The sequence below is a fragment of the Oncorhynchus clarkii genome, chromosome 4 (assembly GCF_045791955.1).
Source record: "Oncorhynchus clarkii lewisi isolate Uvic-CL-2024 chromosome 4, UVic_Ocla_1.0, whole genome shotgun sequence".
Lineage (NCBI taxonomy): Eukaryota > Metazoa > Chordata > Actinopteri > Salmoniformes > Salmonidae > Oncorhynchus > Oncorhynchus clarkii.
This window is the reverse complement of record NC_092150.1, coordinates 5,943,516-5,960,257: the sequence shown is the minus strand read 5'-3', so window position 1 is coordinate 5,960,257 and position 16,742 is coordinate 5,943,516. Positions and strand designations below refer to the sequence as shown.

The 16,742-nt window shown below is 46.0% G+C and overlaps 1 protein-coding gene across 1 annotated transcript in view; it reads left to right on the top strand.

The window, feature by feature from the left end:
• LOC139407535 (potassium voltage-gated channel, Shaw-related subfamily, member 1b) overlaps window positions 1-16,742 on the top strand; it is a 57,029-nt gene that overhangs the window by 17,965 nt on the left and 22,322 nt on the right. The window contains exon 2 of the mRNA XM_071151353.1: window positions 7,277-8,261. Coding sequence (XP_071007454.1) covers window positions 7,277-8,261 — 985 coding nt within the window. The remainder of the gene's footprint in view (window positions 1-7,276; window positions 8,262-16,742) is intronic.

Here is a 16,742-nt window from a genome sequence, read left to right as displayed (position 1 = left end):
TCAACTGAATGACCTTATGCTAAAGGGAAGAGGGTAATTTGCATGGTATTCTCTGTACTGTATGGCAGTATGGCATGCTAATTGTCTGTGTGTGTGTGTGTGTGTGTGTGTGTGTGTGTGTGTGTGTGTGTGTGTGTGTGTGTGTGTGTGGCATTTACTCGCTGGAGTATCAAGCACCACTCAGTTTCAATCATACCCTGACTTGTCTCACTTAGCAACAGAGACACAGACACACACACACACACACACACAGACACGCACACACAGAGACACACACACACAGAGACACACACATCCCTCCCCCTCCCAGATGTGTCATTCATTCCATTAGTCTGCCTGGCTGGCTGGCTGAAACATATACGTATCTATCTCTATGGGTACCAGGTTTGGGTTCAGTTACTATCTGAAATCTTTCAAAGACTTTGAGTCTTTTCTTTAGCCTGTCTGGTGTGCCAGGTGGGAGGGGTTTGAGTCTTTTCTTTAGCCTGTCTGGGGTGCCAGGTGGGAGGGGTTTGAGTCTTTTCTTTAGCCTGTCTGAGGTGCCAGGTGGGAGGGGTTTGAGTCTTTTCTTTAGCCTGTCTGGGGTGCCAGGTGGGAGGGGTTTTGCTTTTTTCTTTAGCCTGTCTGGTGTGCCAGGTGGGAGGGGTTTGAGTCTTTTCTTTAGCCTGTCTGGGGTGCCAGGTGGGAGGGGTTTGAGTCTTTTCTTTAGCCTGTCTGAGGTGCCAGGTGGGAGGGGTTTGAGTCTTTTCTTTAGCCTGTCTGAGGTGCCAAGTGGGAGGGGTTTGAGTCTTTTCTTTAGCCTGTCTGGGGTGCCAGGTGGGAGGGGTTTGCATTTTTGTGACTATTCTATTAATTCCATTTGTTACAGGCTTTGGTTTTTCCATTCCACTTTTTTTTTCGTTTGCTTCTTGTCTTTAAGTTTGGTGTGGGATTTTTTTTAGCAAATTTATAGGCACATTTAGTGGCCGTCTTTTTAGGCTTCAGTTGTTGTTACTAGGCAACTTTCAGTGGACACCCCCATGAGTGTTTTTCAGAACCCCCCCTCCTAAAAACCCACCTGTTTCATTTTGGTTGTTGCCAGTGACTTTTTGTTAGTTATCCCCTTCTGTTTTAGCGACAGTATTTGGTTCTTGCCGGGGGAACAAAATGGGGGGCTCGTCCGGGATCGTGTTTCCCATGAGTATGGTAGTCACTCTAATCACCTACTCTGACGATCTGCTGTGCCCAGATAAGTCACTGTTCAAAAGACACTTTTGTGGTAGAGTTTCTGTCAATGACATCCACCCTGATGATCTGAATGTCGCAGGAGGGGACGGCTGCAATTTTTACGGGCTCCTAACCAACTATAAAGGAGGCGAGGCTACATACAGACACCGGTGAGTCAGGCTGATTGAGGTAGTATGTACATGTAGATATGGTTAAAGTGACTATGCATATATGATGAACAGAGAGTAGCAGTAGCGTAAAAGAGGGGTTGGTGGGTGGTGGGACACAATGCAGACAGCCCAGTTAGCCAATGTGCAGGAGCACTGGTTGGTCGTCCCAATTGAGGTAGTATGTACATGAATGTATAGTTAAAGTGACTATACTTATATGACAAACAGAGAGTAGCAGCAGCGTAAAAAAGAGGGGTTGAGCACAAGCACATTCGAGCTAGAGCACAACGAAAGGGGAACAGGAACGTGAGCGTGCCATTTGACTGAGATGTACTCTGAATCCAGTCAGGCCATCCTGCACCCTCAACAGAGTTTGATCTTGGTCGGAACAGCCGGCTTGTACCGCCTTTCAATAAAAAAGGAGGTGGATATATATTTTACTCTGTCTGAGCGGATTGCCACCTCCCTAAAATGTACCTGAGACATTTAGTCACTGCTCCTCCAAAGTGTTCTGGTGGGAAAGACAACGTGTTCTGGCGGGAAAGACAACGTGTTCTGGCGGGAAAGACAACGTGTTCTGGTGGGAAAGACAACGTGTTCTGGTGGGAAAGACAAAGTGTTCTGGTGGGAAAGACAAAGTGTTCTGTTCTGGTGGGAAAGACAAAGTGTTCTGGTGGGAAAGACAAAGTGTTCTGGTGGGAAAGACAACGTGTTCTGGTGGGAAAGACAACGTGTTCTGGTGGGAAAGACAACGTGTTCTGGTGGGAAAGACAACGTGTTCTGGTGGGAAAGACAAAGTGTTCTGGTGGGAAAGACAACGTGTTCTGGTGGGAAAGACAACGTGTTCTGGTGGGAAAGACAACGTGTTCTGGTGGGAAAGACAACGTGTTCTGGTGGGAAAGACAAAGTGTTCTGGTGGGAAAGACAACGTGTTCTGGTGGGAAAGACAACGTGTTCTGGTGGGAAAGACAACGTGTTCTGGTGGGAAAGACAACGTGTTCTGGTGGGAAAGACAACGTGTTCTGATGGGAAAGACAACGTGTTCTGGTGGGAAAGACAAAGTGTTCTGGTGGGAAAGACAAAGTGTTCTGGTGGGAAAGACAACGTATTCTGGTGGGAAAGACAACGTGTTCTGGTGGGAAAGACAAAGTGTTCTGGTGGGAAAGACAACGTGTTCTGGTGGGAAAGACAAAGTGTTCTGGTGGGAAAGACAAAGTGTTCTGGTGGGAAAGACAGAGTGTTCTGGTGGGAAAGACAAAGTGTTCTGGTGGGAAAGACAAAGTGTTCTGGTGGGAAAGACAACGTGTTCTGGTGGGAAAGACAAAGTGTTCTGGTGGGAAAGACAACGTGTTCTGGTGGGAAAGACAAAGTGTTCTGGTGGGAAAGACAACGTGTTCTGGTGGGAAAGACAAAGTGTTCTGGTGGGAAAGACAAAGTGTTCTGGTGGGAAAGACAACGTGTTCTGGTGGGAAAGACAAAGTGTTCTGGTGGGAAAGACAAAGTGTTCTGGTGGGAAAGACAAAGTGTTCTGGTGGGAAAGACAACGTGTTCTGGCGGGAAAGACAACGTGTTCTGGTGGGAAAGACAAAGTGTTCTGTTCTGGTGGGAAAGACAAAGTGTTCTGGTGGGAAAGACAAAGTGTTCTGGTGGGAAAGACAACGTGTTCTGGTGGGAAAGACAAAGTGTTCTGGTGGGAAAGACAACGTGTTCTGGTGGGAAAGACAAAGTGTTCTGGTGGGAAAGACAAAGTGTTCTGGTGGGAAAGACAAAGTGTTCTGGTGGGAAAGACAACGTGTTCTGGTGGGAAAGACAAAGTGTTCTGGTGGGAAAGACAACGTGTTCTGGTGGGAAAGACAAAGTGTTCTGGTGGGAAAGACAACGTGTTCTGGTGGGAAAGACAAAGTGTTCTGGTGGGAAAGACAAAGTGTTCTGGTGGGAAAGACAACGTGTTCTGGTGGGAAAGACAACGTGTTCTGGTGGGAAAGACAAAGTGTTCTGGTGGGAAAGACAAAGTGTTCTGGTGGGAAAGACAAAGTGTTCTGGTGGGAAAGACAACGTGTTCTGGCGGGAAAGACAACGTGTTCTGGTGGGAAAGACAAAGTGTTCTGTTCTGGTGGGAAAGACAAAGTGTTCTGGTGGGAAAGACAAAGTGTTCTGGTGGGAAAGACAACGTGTTCTGGTGGGAAAGACAAAGTGTTCTGGTGGGAAAGACAACGTGTTCTGGTGGGAAAGACAAAGTGTTCTGGTGGGAAAGACAACGTGTTCTGGTGGGCAAGACAACGTGTTCTGGTGGGAAAGACAAAGTGTTCTGTTCTGGTGGGAAAGACAACGTGTTCTGGTGGGAAAGACAACGTGTTCTGGTGGGAAAGACAACGTGTTCTGGTGGGAAAGACAACGTGTTCTGTTGGGAAAGACAACGTGTTCTGGTGGGAAAGACAAAGTGTTCTGGTGGGAAAGACAACGTGTTCTGGCGGGAAAGACAACGTGTTCTGGTGGGAAAGACAAAGTGTTCTGTTCTGGTGGGAAAGACAAAGTGTTCTGGTGGGAAAGACAAAGTGTTCTGGTGGGAAAGACAACGTGTTCTGGTGGGAAAGACAAAGTGTTCTGGTGGGAAAGACAACGTGTTCTGGTGGGAAAGACAAAGTGTTCTGGTGGGAAAGACAACGTGTTCTGGTGGGCAAGACAACGTGTTCTGGTGGGAAAGACAAAGTGTTCTGTTCTGGTGGGAAAGACAACGTGTTCTGGTGGGAAAGACAACGTGTTCTGGTGGGAAAGACAACGTGTTCTGGTGGGAAAGACAAAGTGTTCTGTTCTGGTGGGAAAGACAAAGTGTTCTGGTGGGAAAGACAAAGTGTTCTGGTGGGAAAGACAAAGTGTTCTGTTCTGGTGGGAAAGACAAAGTGTTCTGTTGGGAAAGACAACGTGTTCTGGTGGGAAAGACAACGTGTTCTGTTGGGAAAGACAACGTGTTCTGTTGGGAAAGACAACGTGTTCTGTTGGGAAAGACAACGTGTTCTGGTGGGAAAGGCAAAGTGTTCTGTTCTGGTGGGAAAGACAAAGTGTTCTGTTCTGGTGGGAAAGACAACGTGTTCTGGTGGGAAAGGCTCAGAAAGTCACTTTATCTCTTGACCAGAGTTCAGATTATGACACTGTTTAAGCTGTTATCCTTCGGGTTTACGAGTTGGTCCCAGAGGCATACAGACAACAGTTCCCTAAATTAAAAAAAAAACAGAATAACAAAGCCATGTTGAGTTCGCAAGGGAGCAAGCAGGTCCATTTGATCAGACGGTGTGGTTCTCAAGAGGTCTAGGACCTTGAGGATTTAAATACTTCTAGAGCAGTTCGAGAATTGCCTTCAAACAAAACGGTTGCGACCTACATTTATGAGCACGAGGGTCTTACAGTTGAGAAAAGCTGCAGTTCTTGCAGATGAGTTTGTGTTGACACATAACTACCTTCACAAACAAAGCACCCACATATACAAACACAAACAAACAAAGCACCCACAAACACAAACACAAACAAACAAAGCACCCACAAATACAAACAAACAAAGCACCCACAAACACAAACAAACAAAGCACCCACAAACACAAACACAAACAAACAAAGCACCCACAAACACAAACACAAACAAACAAAGCACCCACAAACACAAACACAAACAAACAAAGCACCCACAAACACAAACAAACAAAGCACCCACAAACACAAACAAAAACAAAGCACCCACAAACACAAACAAACAAAGCACCCACAAACACAAACACAAACAAACAAAGCACCCACAAACACAAACACAAACAAACAAAGCACCCACAAACACAAACAAACAAAGCACCCACAAACACAAACACAAACAAACAAAGCACCCACAAACACAAACAAACAAAGCACCCACAAACACAAACACAAACAAACAAAGCACCCACAAACACAAACAAACAAAGCACACACAAACACAAACACAAACAAACAAAGCACACACAAACACAAACAAACAAAGCAACCGCAAACACAAACAAACAAAGCAACCACAAACACAAACAAACAAAGCAACCACAAACACAAACACAAACAAACAAAGCACCCACAAACACAAACTAACAAAGCACCCACAAACACAAACAAACAAAGCACCCACAAACACAAACACAAACAAACAAAGCTACGCAACAAATCAATCCAGAGAAGTCACCTCCAAGGTTTCATTCCATTTCTACAGTATCCGTCAGCTTGTCATTACTGCCTTGGGAAAGGACACATTTCTCTGTGTCCTACGTTGAAACAGAAAGGTTTCAGTCCATTTCTACTAATGGAGGTGTAGATTACATCTATCATTCTAATGGAGGAGTAGATTACAAATATCATCCTAATGGAGGAGTAGATTACATATATCATCCTAATGGAGGAGTAGATTACATCTATCATCCTAATGGAGGAGTAGATTACATCTATCATCCTAATGGAGGAGTAGATTACATCTATCATCCTAATGGAGGAGTAGATTAGATCTATCATCCTAATGGAGGAGTAGATTACATCTATCATCCTAATGGAGGAGTAGATTACATCTATCATCCTAATGGAGGAGTAGATTACATCTATCATCCTAAATGGAGGAGTAGATTACATCTATTATCCTAATGGAGGAGTAGATTACATCTATCATCCTAATGGAGGAGTAGATTACATCTATCATCCTATTGGAGGAGTAGATTACATCTATCATCCTAAATGGAGGAGTAGATTACATCTATGTTACATTGATGTGGACTGGACAGACTGTTATAACCTTCCTGTTATACCAATGTCAATCAATACATAATATACATAAAAGTATGTTGTACAAATAAAAATGTCTATCTCTCTCTCTTCCTCCCCTCCCCTTTCTCTCTCCTCCCCTGTAATACAGTCTGTCCAGTCCACATCAGTGTTGTAATGGAGGGGAGGAGAGAGAAAGGGGAGGGGAGGAGAGAGAAAGGGGAGGGGACGAGGGAGAAAGGGGAGGGGGGAGAGAGAAAGGGGAGGGGAGGAGGGAGAGGGGGAGGGAGGAGAGAGAAAGGAGAGGGGAGTAAGAGAGAGGGAGGGAGGGGAGAAGAGAGAGGGAGGAGATGGAGAGAGAAAGGGGAGGAGATGGAGAGAGGGAGGGAGGGGAGGAGAGAGAAAGGGGAGGGGAGGAGAGAGAGAGAGGGGAGAGAGAGGGTTGGAGAGAGAGAGGGGTGGAGAGAGAGAAAGGGAGGAGAGGAGATAGAAGGGAGGATAGAGAGAGGGGTGGAGGGGTGGAGAGAGAGAGAGATGGAGAGGAGAGAGGAATAGAGAGGGGAGGAGAGAGAGAGAAAGGGGAGGGAGGGGAGGATAGAGAGAGGGGTGGAGAGAGAGAAAGGGGAGGGGAGGAGAGAGAGAGGGAAATAGAAAGAGAGAGGGGAGGGAGAGAGTGGAAGTCTCTCTCCCCTTTCTCCTCCCCTCCCCTTTCTCTCTCCCCTCCCCTCCTCTTTCTCTCTCTCCTCCCCTCTCTCTCTCCTCCCCTCCCCTTCTCTCTCTCCTCCCCTCCCCTTCTCTCTCTCCTCCCTCCCCGCTCTCTTTCCTCCCCGCTCTCTTTCCCCTCCTCCCCTTTTTCTCTTTCCTCCCCTTTCCCTCTCTCCTCCCCTTTTCTCTTACCTCCCCTCCCCTCTCTCTCCTCCCTCCCCTGTCTCTCCTCCCCTCTGTCTTTCCTCCCCTCCCTTTTCTCTCTCTCCTCCCCTTTCTCTCTGGTGTCCATCTCCATCTTCTGTACATCTCTGCACTGCTTATAATTGTATTATGTGTTATGAAGTCCTTATGCCAGAACCTTCAAATAATAATCTCTCTTTCCCTCCTTCTCTCTCTTTCCATTCCTCTCTTTTCTCCCTCCTCCACAGTGGATAGCCCTGGCCTCTCTGTTCTTCATCCTCGTGTCCATCTCCACCTTCTGCCTGGAGACCCACGAGTTCTTCAACCCCATCGTGAACCGCACCGAGCTGGAGCTGGTGGACAACGTGACGGTGGAGCATGTGTACCAGGAGACGGAGACGGTGGTCTATCTCACCTATATCGAGGGCGTCTGCGTGGTCTGGTTTACCTTTGAGTTCATGATGCGAGTCATATTCTGTCCGGATAAGATGGAGTTCATGAAGAAAGCTCTCAACGTTATCGACTTCGTGGCTATCTTACCGTTCTACCTGGAGGTCGGGCTGAGTGGGCTGTCTTCTAAAGCGGCTAAGGATGTTCTGGGGTTCCTGAGGGTGGTGAGGTTCGTCAGGATCCTGCGTATCTTCAAGCTGACCCGTCACTTCGTGGGCCTGAGGGTTCTGGGTCACACGTTACGGGCTAGCACCAATGAGTTCCTCCTCCTCATTATCTTCCTCGCCCTCGGAGTCCTCATCTTCGCCACGATGATCTACTATGCCGAACGGATGGGAGCGGACCCGACCGACCCGCGCGCCAGCGATCACACGCACTTCAAGAACATCCCCATCGGATTCTGGTGGGCCGTCGTTACCATGACGACCCTTGGCTACGGCGACATGTACCCCCAGACGTGGTCGGGTATGCTTGTCGGCGCGCTGTGCGCCCTGTCGGGTGTACTGACCATCGCCATGCCCGTCCCCGTGATCGTCAACAACTTTGGGATGTATTACTCCCTGGCCATGGCGAAGCAGAAGCTACCAAAGAAGAAGAACAAGCATATCCCGCGAGCACCCCAACCAGGATCACCCAACTACTGTAAGTCCAGCATCAACTCTCCTCCAACGCCCCATAAAGCACCGCTCCTTCCTGAAAGCCCGAACTTAGTCCACCCCGTTTTGGCTCTGGCTCAAAACATGGCTCTGACACACGACGACGTCTTTGAAGTACAGTTTCCAGGTAAGAAACCATGATAGAGGTCTATAGGCCGACAGTCTGTATTATAGACCACCATGATAGAAGTCTATAGGCCGACAGTCTGTATTATAGACCACCATGATAGATGTCTATAGGCCGACAGTCTGTATTATAGACCACCGTGATAGAAGTCTATAGGCCGACAGTCTGTATTATAGACCACCATGATAGAAGTCTATAGGCCGACAGTCTATATTATAGACCACCGTGATAGAAGTCTATAGGCCGACAGTCTGTATTATAGACCACCATGATAGATGTCTATAGGCCGACAGTCTGTATTATAGACCACCATGATAGAACACTATAGGCCGACAGTCTGTATTATAGACCACCATGATAGAAGTCTATTGGCCGACAGTCTGCATTATAGACCACCATGATAGAAGTCTATTGGCCGACAGTCTGTATTATAGACAACCATGATAGAAGTCTATAGGCCGACAGTCTGTATTATAGACCACCATGATAGAAGTCTATAGGCCGACAGTCTGTATTATAGACCACCATGATAGAAGTCTATAGGCCGACAGTCTCTATTATAGACCACCATGATAGAAGTCTATAGGCCGACAGTCTGTATTATAGACCACCATGATAGATGTCTATAGGCCGACAGTCTGTATTATAGACCACCATGATAGATGTCTATAGGCCGACAGTCTGTATTATAGACCACCGTGATAGAAGTCTATAGGCCGACAGTCTGTATTATAGACCACCATGATAGAAGTCTATAGGCCGACAGTCTATATTATAGACAACTGTGATAGAAGTCTATAGGCCGACAGTCTGTATTATAGACCACCATGATAGATGTCTATAGGCTGACAGTCTGTATTTTAGACCACCATGATAGATGTCTATACTGGAGGCTGACAGTCTGTATTATAGACCACCATGATAGATGTCTATAGGCTGACAGTCTGTATTATATACAACCATGATAGAAGTCTATAGGCCGACAGTCTGTATTATAGACCACGATGATAGATGTCTATAGGCCGATAGTCTGTATTATAGACCACCATGACAGAAGTCTATAGGCCGACCGTCTGTCTTATAGACCACCATGATAGAAGTCTATAGGCCGACAGTCTGTATTATAGACCACCGTGATAGATGTCTATAGGCCGACGGTCTGTATTATAGACCACCGTGATAGATGTCTATAGGCCGACAGTCTGTCTTATAGACCACCATGATAGATGTCTATAGGCCAACAGTCTGTCTTATAGACCACCATGATAGATGTCTATAGGCCGACAGTCTGTATTATAGACCACCATGATAGAAGTCTATAGGCCGACAGTCTGTATTATAGACCACCATGATAGATGTCTATACTCTGACAGTCTGTCTTATAGACCACCATGATAGATGTCTATACTGGAGGCCGACAGTCTGTATTATAGACCACCATGATAGATGTCTATACTGGAGGCTGACAGTCTGTATTATAGACCACCATGGTAGGTGTCTATACTGGAGGCTGAAAGTCTGTATTATAGACCACCATGATAGATGTCTATAGGCTGACAGTCTGTCTTATAGACGACCATGATAGATGTCTATACTGGAGGCCGACAGTCTGTATTATAGACCACCATGATAGAAGTCTATAGGCCGACAGTCTGTATTATGGACCACCATGACAGAAGTCTATAGGCCGACAGTCTGTCTTATAGACCACCATGATAGATGTCTATACTGGTTGCCGACAGTCTGTATTATAAACCACCATGACAGAAGTCTATAGGCCGACAGTCTGTATTATAGACCACCGTAAAAGATGTCTATCGGCCGACAGTCTGTATTATAGACCACCGTGATAGATGTCTATAGGCCGACAGTCTGTCTTATAGACCACCATGATAGAAGTCTATAGGCCGACAGTCTGTATTATAGACCACCATGATAGATGTCTATAGGCCGACAGTCTGTATTATAGACCACCATGATAGATGTCTATAGGCCGACAGTCTGTATTATAGACCACCGTGATAGAAGTCTATAGGCAGACAGTCTGTATTATAGACCACCATGATAGAAGTCTATAGGCCGACAGTCTATATTATAGACAACCGTGATAGAAGTCTATAGGCCGACAGTCTGTATTATAGACCACCATGATAGATGTCTATAGGCTGACAGTCTGTATTTTAGACCACCATGATAGATGTCTATACTGGAGGCTGACAGTCTGTATTATAGACCACCATGATAGATGTCTATAGGCTGACAGTCTGTATTATATACAACCATGATAGAAGTCTATAGGCCGACAGTCTGTATTATAGACCACGATGATAGATGTCTATAGGCCGATAGTCTGTATTATAGACCACCATGACAGAAGTCTATAGGCCGACAGTCTGTCTTATAGACCACCATGATAGAAGTCTATAGGCCGACAGTCTGTATTATAGACCACCGTGATAGATGTCTATAGGCCGACGGTCTGTATTATAGACCACCGTGATAGATGTCTATAGGCCGACAGTCTGTCTTATAGACCACCATGATAGATGTCTATAGGCCGACAGTCTGTCTTATAGACCACCATGATAGATGTATATACTGGAGGGTGACAGTCTGTATTATAGACCACCATGATAGGTGTCTATACTGGAGGCTGACAGTCTGTATTATAGACCACCATGATAGATGTCTATACTCTGACAGTCTGTCTTATAGACCACCATGATAGATGTCTATACTGGAGGCCGACAGTCTGTATTATAGACCACCATGATAGATGTCTATACTGGAGGCTGACAGTCTGTATTATAGACCACCATGGTAGGTGTCTATACTGGAGGCTGAAAGTCTGTATTATAGACCACCATGATAGATGTCTATAGGCTGACAGTCTGTCTTATAGACCACCATGATAGATGTCTATACTGGAGGCCGACAGTCTGTATTATAGACCACCATGATAGAAGTCTATAGGCCGACAGTCTGTATTATGGACCACCATGACAGAAGTCTATAGGCCGACAGTCTGTCTTATAGACCACCATGATAGATGTCTATACTGGTTGCCGACAGTCTGTATTATAAACCACCATGACAGAAGTCTATAGGCCGACAGTCTGTATTATAGACCACCGTAAAAGATGTCTATCGGCCGACAGTCTGTATTATAGACCACCGTAAAAGATGTCTATCGGCCGACAGTCTGTATTATAGACCACCGTGATAGATGTCTATAGGCCGACAGTCTGTCTTATAGACCACCATGATAGATGTCTATAGGCCGACAGTCTGTCTTATAGACCACCATGATAGATGTCTATAGGCCGACAGTCTGTATTATAGACCACCATGATAGATGTCTATACTGGTTGCCGACAGTCTGTATTATAAACCACCATGATAGATGTCTATAGGCCGACAGTCTGTATTATAGACCACCATGATAGATGTCTATAGGCCGACAGTCTGTCTTATAGACCACCATGATAGATGTATATACTGGAGGCTGACAGTCTGTATTATAGACTACCATGATAGATGTCTATAGGCTGACAGTCTGTATTATAGACCACCATGATATATGTCTATACTGGAGGCTGACAGTCTGTATTATAGACCACAGTGATAGATGTCTATAGGCCGACAGTCTGTCTTATAGACCACCATGATAGAGGTCTATAGGCTGACTGTCTGTCTTATAGACCACCATGATAGATGTCTATACTGGAGGCCGACAGTCTGTCTTATAGACCACCATGATAGAGGTCTATAGGCTGACAGTCTGTCTTATAGACCACCATGATAGATGTATATACTGGAGGCTGACAGTCTGTCTTATAGACCACCATGATAGAATTCTATAGGCTGACAGTCTGTATTATAGACTACCATGATAGATGTCTATAATGGAGGCTGACAGTCTGTCTTATAGACCACCATGATAGAGGTCTATAGGCTGACAGTCTCTATTATAGACCACCATGATATATGTCTATACTGGAGGCCGACAGTCTGTCTTATAGACCACCGTGATAGAAGTCTATAGGCTGACAGTCTGTATTATAGACCACCATGATAGATGTCTATACTGGAGGCTGACAGTCTGTATTATAAACCACCATGATAGATGTCTATAGGCCGACAGTCTGTATTATAGACCACCATGATAGATGTCTATAGGCCGACAGTCTGTCTTATAGACCACCATGATAGATGTATATACTGGAGGCTGACAGTCTGTATTATAGACTACCATGATAGATGTCTATAGGCTGACAGTCTGTATTATAGACCACCATGATATATGTCTATACTGGAGGCTGACAGTCTGTATTATAGACCACAGTGATAGATGTCTATAGGCCGACAGTCTGTCTTATAGACCACCATGATAGAGGTCTATAGGCTGACTGTCTGTCTTATAGACCACCATGATAGATGTCTATACTGGAGGCCGACAGTCTGTCTTATAGACCACCATGATAGAGGTCTATAGGCTGACAGTCTGTCTTATAGACCACCATGATAGATGTATATACTGGAGGCTGACAGTCTGTCTTATAGACCACCATGATAGAATTCTATAGGCTGACAGTCTGTATTATAGACCACCATGATAGATGTCTATAATGGAGGCTGACAGTCTGTCTTATAGACCACCATGATAGAGGTCTATAGGCTGACAGTCTCTATTATAGACCACCATGATATATGTCTATACTGGAGGCCGACAGTCTGTCTTATAGACCACCATGATAGAAGTCTATAGGCTGACAGTCTGTATTATAGACCACCATGATAGATGTCTATACTGGAGGCTGACAGTCTGTATTATAGACCACCATGATAGAAGTCTATAGGCCGACAGTCTGTCTTATAGACCCAATGATAAAGGTCTATACTGGATGCCGACAGTGTATTATAGACCACCATGATAGATGTCTATACTGGAGGCTGACAGTCTGTCTTATAGACCACCATGATAGAAGTCTATAGGCCGACAGTCTGTATTATAGACCACCATGATAGATGTCTATACTGGAGGCTGACAGTCTGTCTTATAGACCACCATGATAGATGTCTATACTGGAGGCCGACAGTCCGTCTTATAGACCACCATGAAAGATGTCTATACTGGAGGCTGACAGTCTGTATTATAGACCACCATGATATAGATGTCTTTCTAAACTGTAAACTAAAGGAGGACAGTCTTCTCTCTTCTCTGTTCTCTTCCTCCTCTGTTCTCTTCCTCTCTTCTCTGTTCTCTTTCTCTCTTCTCTCTTCTCTGTTCTCTTCCTCTCTTCTCTGTTCTCTTCCTCTCTTCTCTGTTCTCTTCCTCTCTTCTCTGTTCTCTTCTCTCTTCTCTGTTCTCTTCCTCTCTTCTCTCTTCTCTGTTCTCTTCCTCTCTTCTGTTCTCTTCCTCTTTTCTCTGTTCTCTTCCTCTCTTCTCTGTTCTCTTCCTCTCTTCTCTCTTCTCTGTCCTCTTCCTCTCTTCTCTGTCCTCTTCCTCTCTTCTCTGTTCTCTTCCTCTCTTCTCTCTTCTCTTCCTCTCTTCTCTCTTCTCTGTTCTCTTCCTCTCTTCTCTTTTCTCTGTCCTCTTCCTCTCTTCTCTGTTCTCTTCCTCTGTTCTCTGTTCTCTTCCTCTCTTCTCTGCCCTCTTCCTCTCTTCTCTGTTCTCGTCCTCTCTTCTCTGTTCTCTTCCTCTCTCCTCTCTTCTCTGTCCTCTTCCTCTCTTATCTGTTCTCTGTTCTCAACTGTCCTGCAACTTCCCATCTTCGTTCTGCTGTCTCACTGTTTGTCTGTAGACGCCCTCCTTCTCCTGTCTCAATCAGATGACTCAACCACATCCGATTTAAACAAATTAATCTCTCATTCAAGGATCAATAAGCTGTATGACTTACAGATTGAGATTCTGAGAAAGGGAGTAAAGAGGGAGATATGGAGTATGACCATGAGTAATGCACCAGTTCTCAATACCACGGCCCTAATGGTACCCTGTTCCCTGTAGTCCAGTGGGCCCTGATCAGAATCATTGCACTATGTAGGGAATATGGTACCATTTAGGATGTAGCCCATGACTCAGTGCCGCCTTCCTAGAACTCACACCCTTCCTAGAACTCACACCCTTCCTAGAACTCACACCCTTCCTAGAACTCACACCCTTCCTAGAACTCACACCCTTCCTAGAACTCACACCCTTCCTAGAACTCACACCCTTCCTAGAACTCACACCCTTCCTAGAACTCACACCCTTCCTAGAACTCACACCTTTCCTAGAACTCACACCCTTCCTAGAACTCACACCCTTCCTAGAACTCACACCCTTCCTAGGTACTCACACCCTTCCTAGAACTCACACCCTTCCTAGAACTCACACCCTTCCTAGAACTCACACCCTTCCTAGAACTCACACCCTTCCTAGAACTCACACCCTTCCTAGAACTCACACCCTTCCTAGGTACTCACACCCTTCCTAGAACTGACACCCTTCCTAGAACTCACACCCTTCCTAGAACTCACACCCTTCCTAGAACTCACACCCTTCCTAGAACTCACACCCTTCCTAGGTACTCACACCCTTCCTAGAACTCACACCCTTCCTAGAACTCACACCCTTCCTAGAACTCACACCCTTCCTAGAACTCACACCCTTCCTAGAACTCACACCCTTCCTAGAACTCACACCCTTCCTAGGTACTCACACCCTTCCTAGAACTCACACCCTTCCTAGAACTCACACCCTTCCTAGAACTCACACCCTTCTCAGAACTCACACCCTTCCTAGAACTCACACATCCTGTCTGGCGTCTGCATCAGTGTCACACACCTCTATAGATCTGTCACGTGTGATGATGAGGAGGATGATGATGATTATTAAGCCTTATATCAAGGTAATTTGATCAGTAGCATACCACCCTGCATCCCACTGCTGGCTTGCTTCTGAAGCTAAGCAGGGTTGGTCCTAGTTGGTCCCTGGATGGGAGACCAGATGCTGCTGGCTTGCTTCTGAAGCTAAGCAGGGTTGGTCCTAGTTGGTCCCTGGATGGGAGACCAGATGCTGCTGGCTTGCTTCTGAAGCTAAGCAGGGTTGGTCCTAGTTGGTCCCTGGATGGGAGACCAGATGCTGCTGGCTTGCTTCTGAAGCTAAGCAGGGTTGGTCCTAGTTGGTCCCTGGATGGGAGACCAGATGCTGCTGGCTTGCTTCTGAAGCTAAGCAGGGTTGGTCCTAGTTGGTCCCTGGATGGGAGACCAGATGGTGTTGGAAGTGGTGTTGGAGGGCCAGTAGGAGGCACCCTTTTCTCTGGTCTAAAAGAATATCCCAATTCCCCAGGGCAGTGATTGGGGATATTTCCCTGTGTAGGGTGCTGTCTTTCGGATGGAACGTTAAACAGGTGTCCTGAATCTCTGTAGTCACTAAAGATCCCATGGCACTTATTGTATGAGTAGGAGTGTTAACCCTGGTGTCCTAGCTAAATTCCCAACTTGGCCTTCATGCCATCATGGTCACCTAATCACCCCCCCCCTTACAGTTGGCTCATTCATCACCCATTCCCTCCACTCTAACTATACACCAGGTCGTTGCTGTAAATGAGAATGGTTAAGTTAATTTGAAGATATGTAAGGGATTCTGTAAACTAAAGTTCTGGTACAAAGTTAATAATTGTTACCATGTAATAATTTGGAATCAATAACAACAATGTTGTTACTGTAGAAATTGCAGTGCTATTACAAAGGTGTGAGAGAGCAGGGCTACCAAACCCTGTTCCTGGAGAGCTACCCTCCTGTAGGTTTTAACTCCAACCCTGATCCTGGAGAGAGACCCTCCTGTAGGTTTTAACTCCAACCCTGTTCCTGGAGAGCTACCCTCCTGTAGGTTTTAACTCCAACCCTGATCCTGGAGAGAGACCCTCCTGTAGGTTTTACCCCAAACCCTGTATCTGGAGAGAGACCCTCCTGTAGGTTTTGCCCCAACCCTGTTCCTGGAGAGAGACCCTCCTGTAGGTTTTAACTCCAACCCTGTTCCTGGAGAGATACCCTCCGGTAGGTTTTAACCCCAACCCTGTTCCTGGAGAGAGACCCTCCTGTAGGTTTTAACTCCAACCCTGTTCCTGGAGAGATACCCTCCTGTAGGTTTTAACCCCAACCCTGTTCCTGGAGAGAGACCCTCCTGTAGGTTTTACTCCAACCCTGTAAAACCTAGAGGGTTGGACTAGCACCTACAGGAGGGTAGCTCTCCAGGAACAGGGTTGGAGTAACACCTACAGGAGGGTAGCTCTCCAGGAACAGGGTTGGAGTAACACCTACAGGAGGGTAGCTCTTCAGGAACAGGGTTGGAGTTAAACCTACAGATTGGTATCTCCAAGAACAGGGTTGGAGTTAAACCTACAGATTGGTATCTCCAGGAACAGGGTTGGAGTTAAACCTACAGATTGGTATCTCCAGGAACAGGGTTGGAGTTAAACCTACAGATTGGTATCTCCA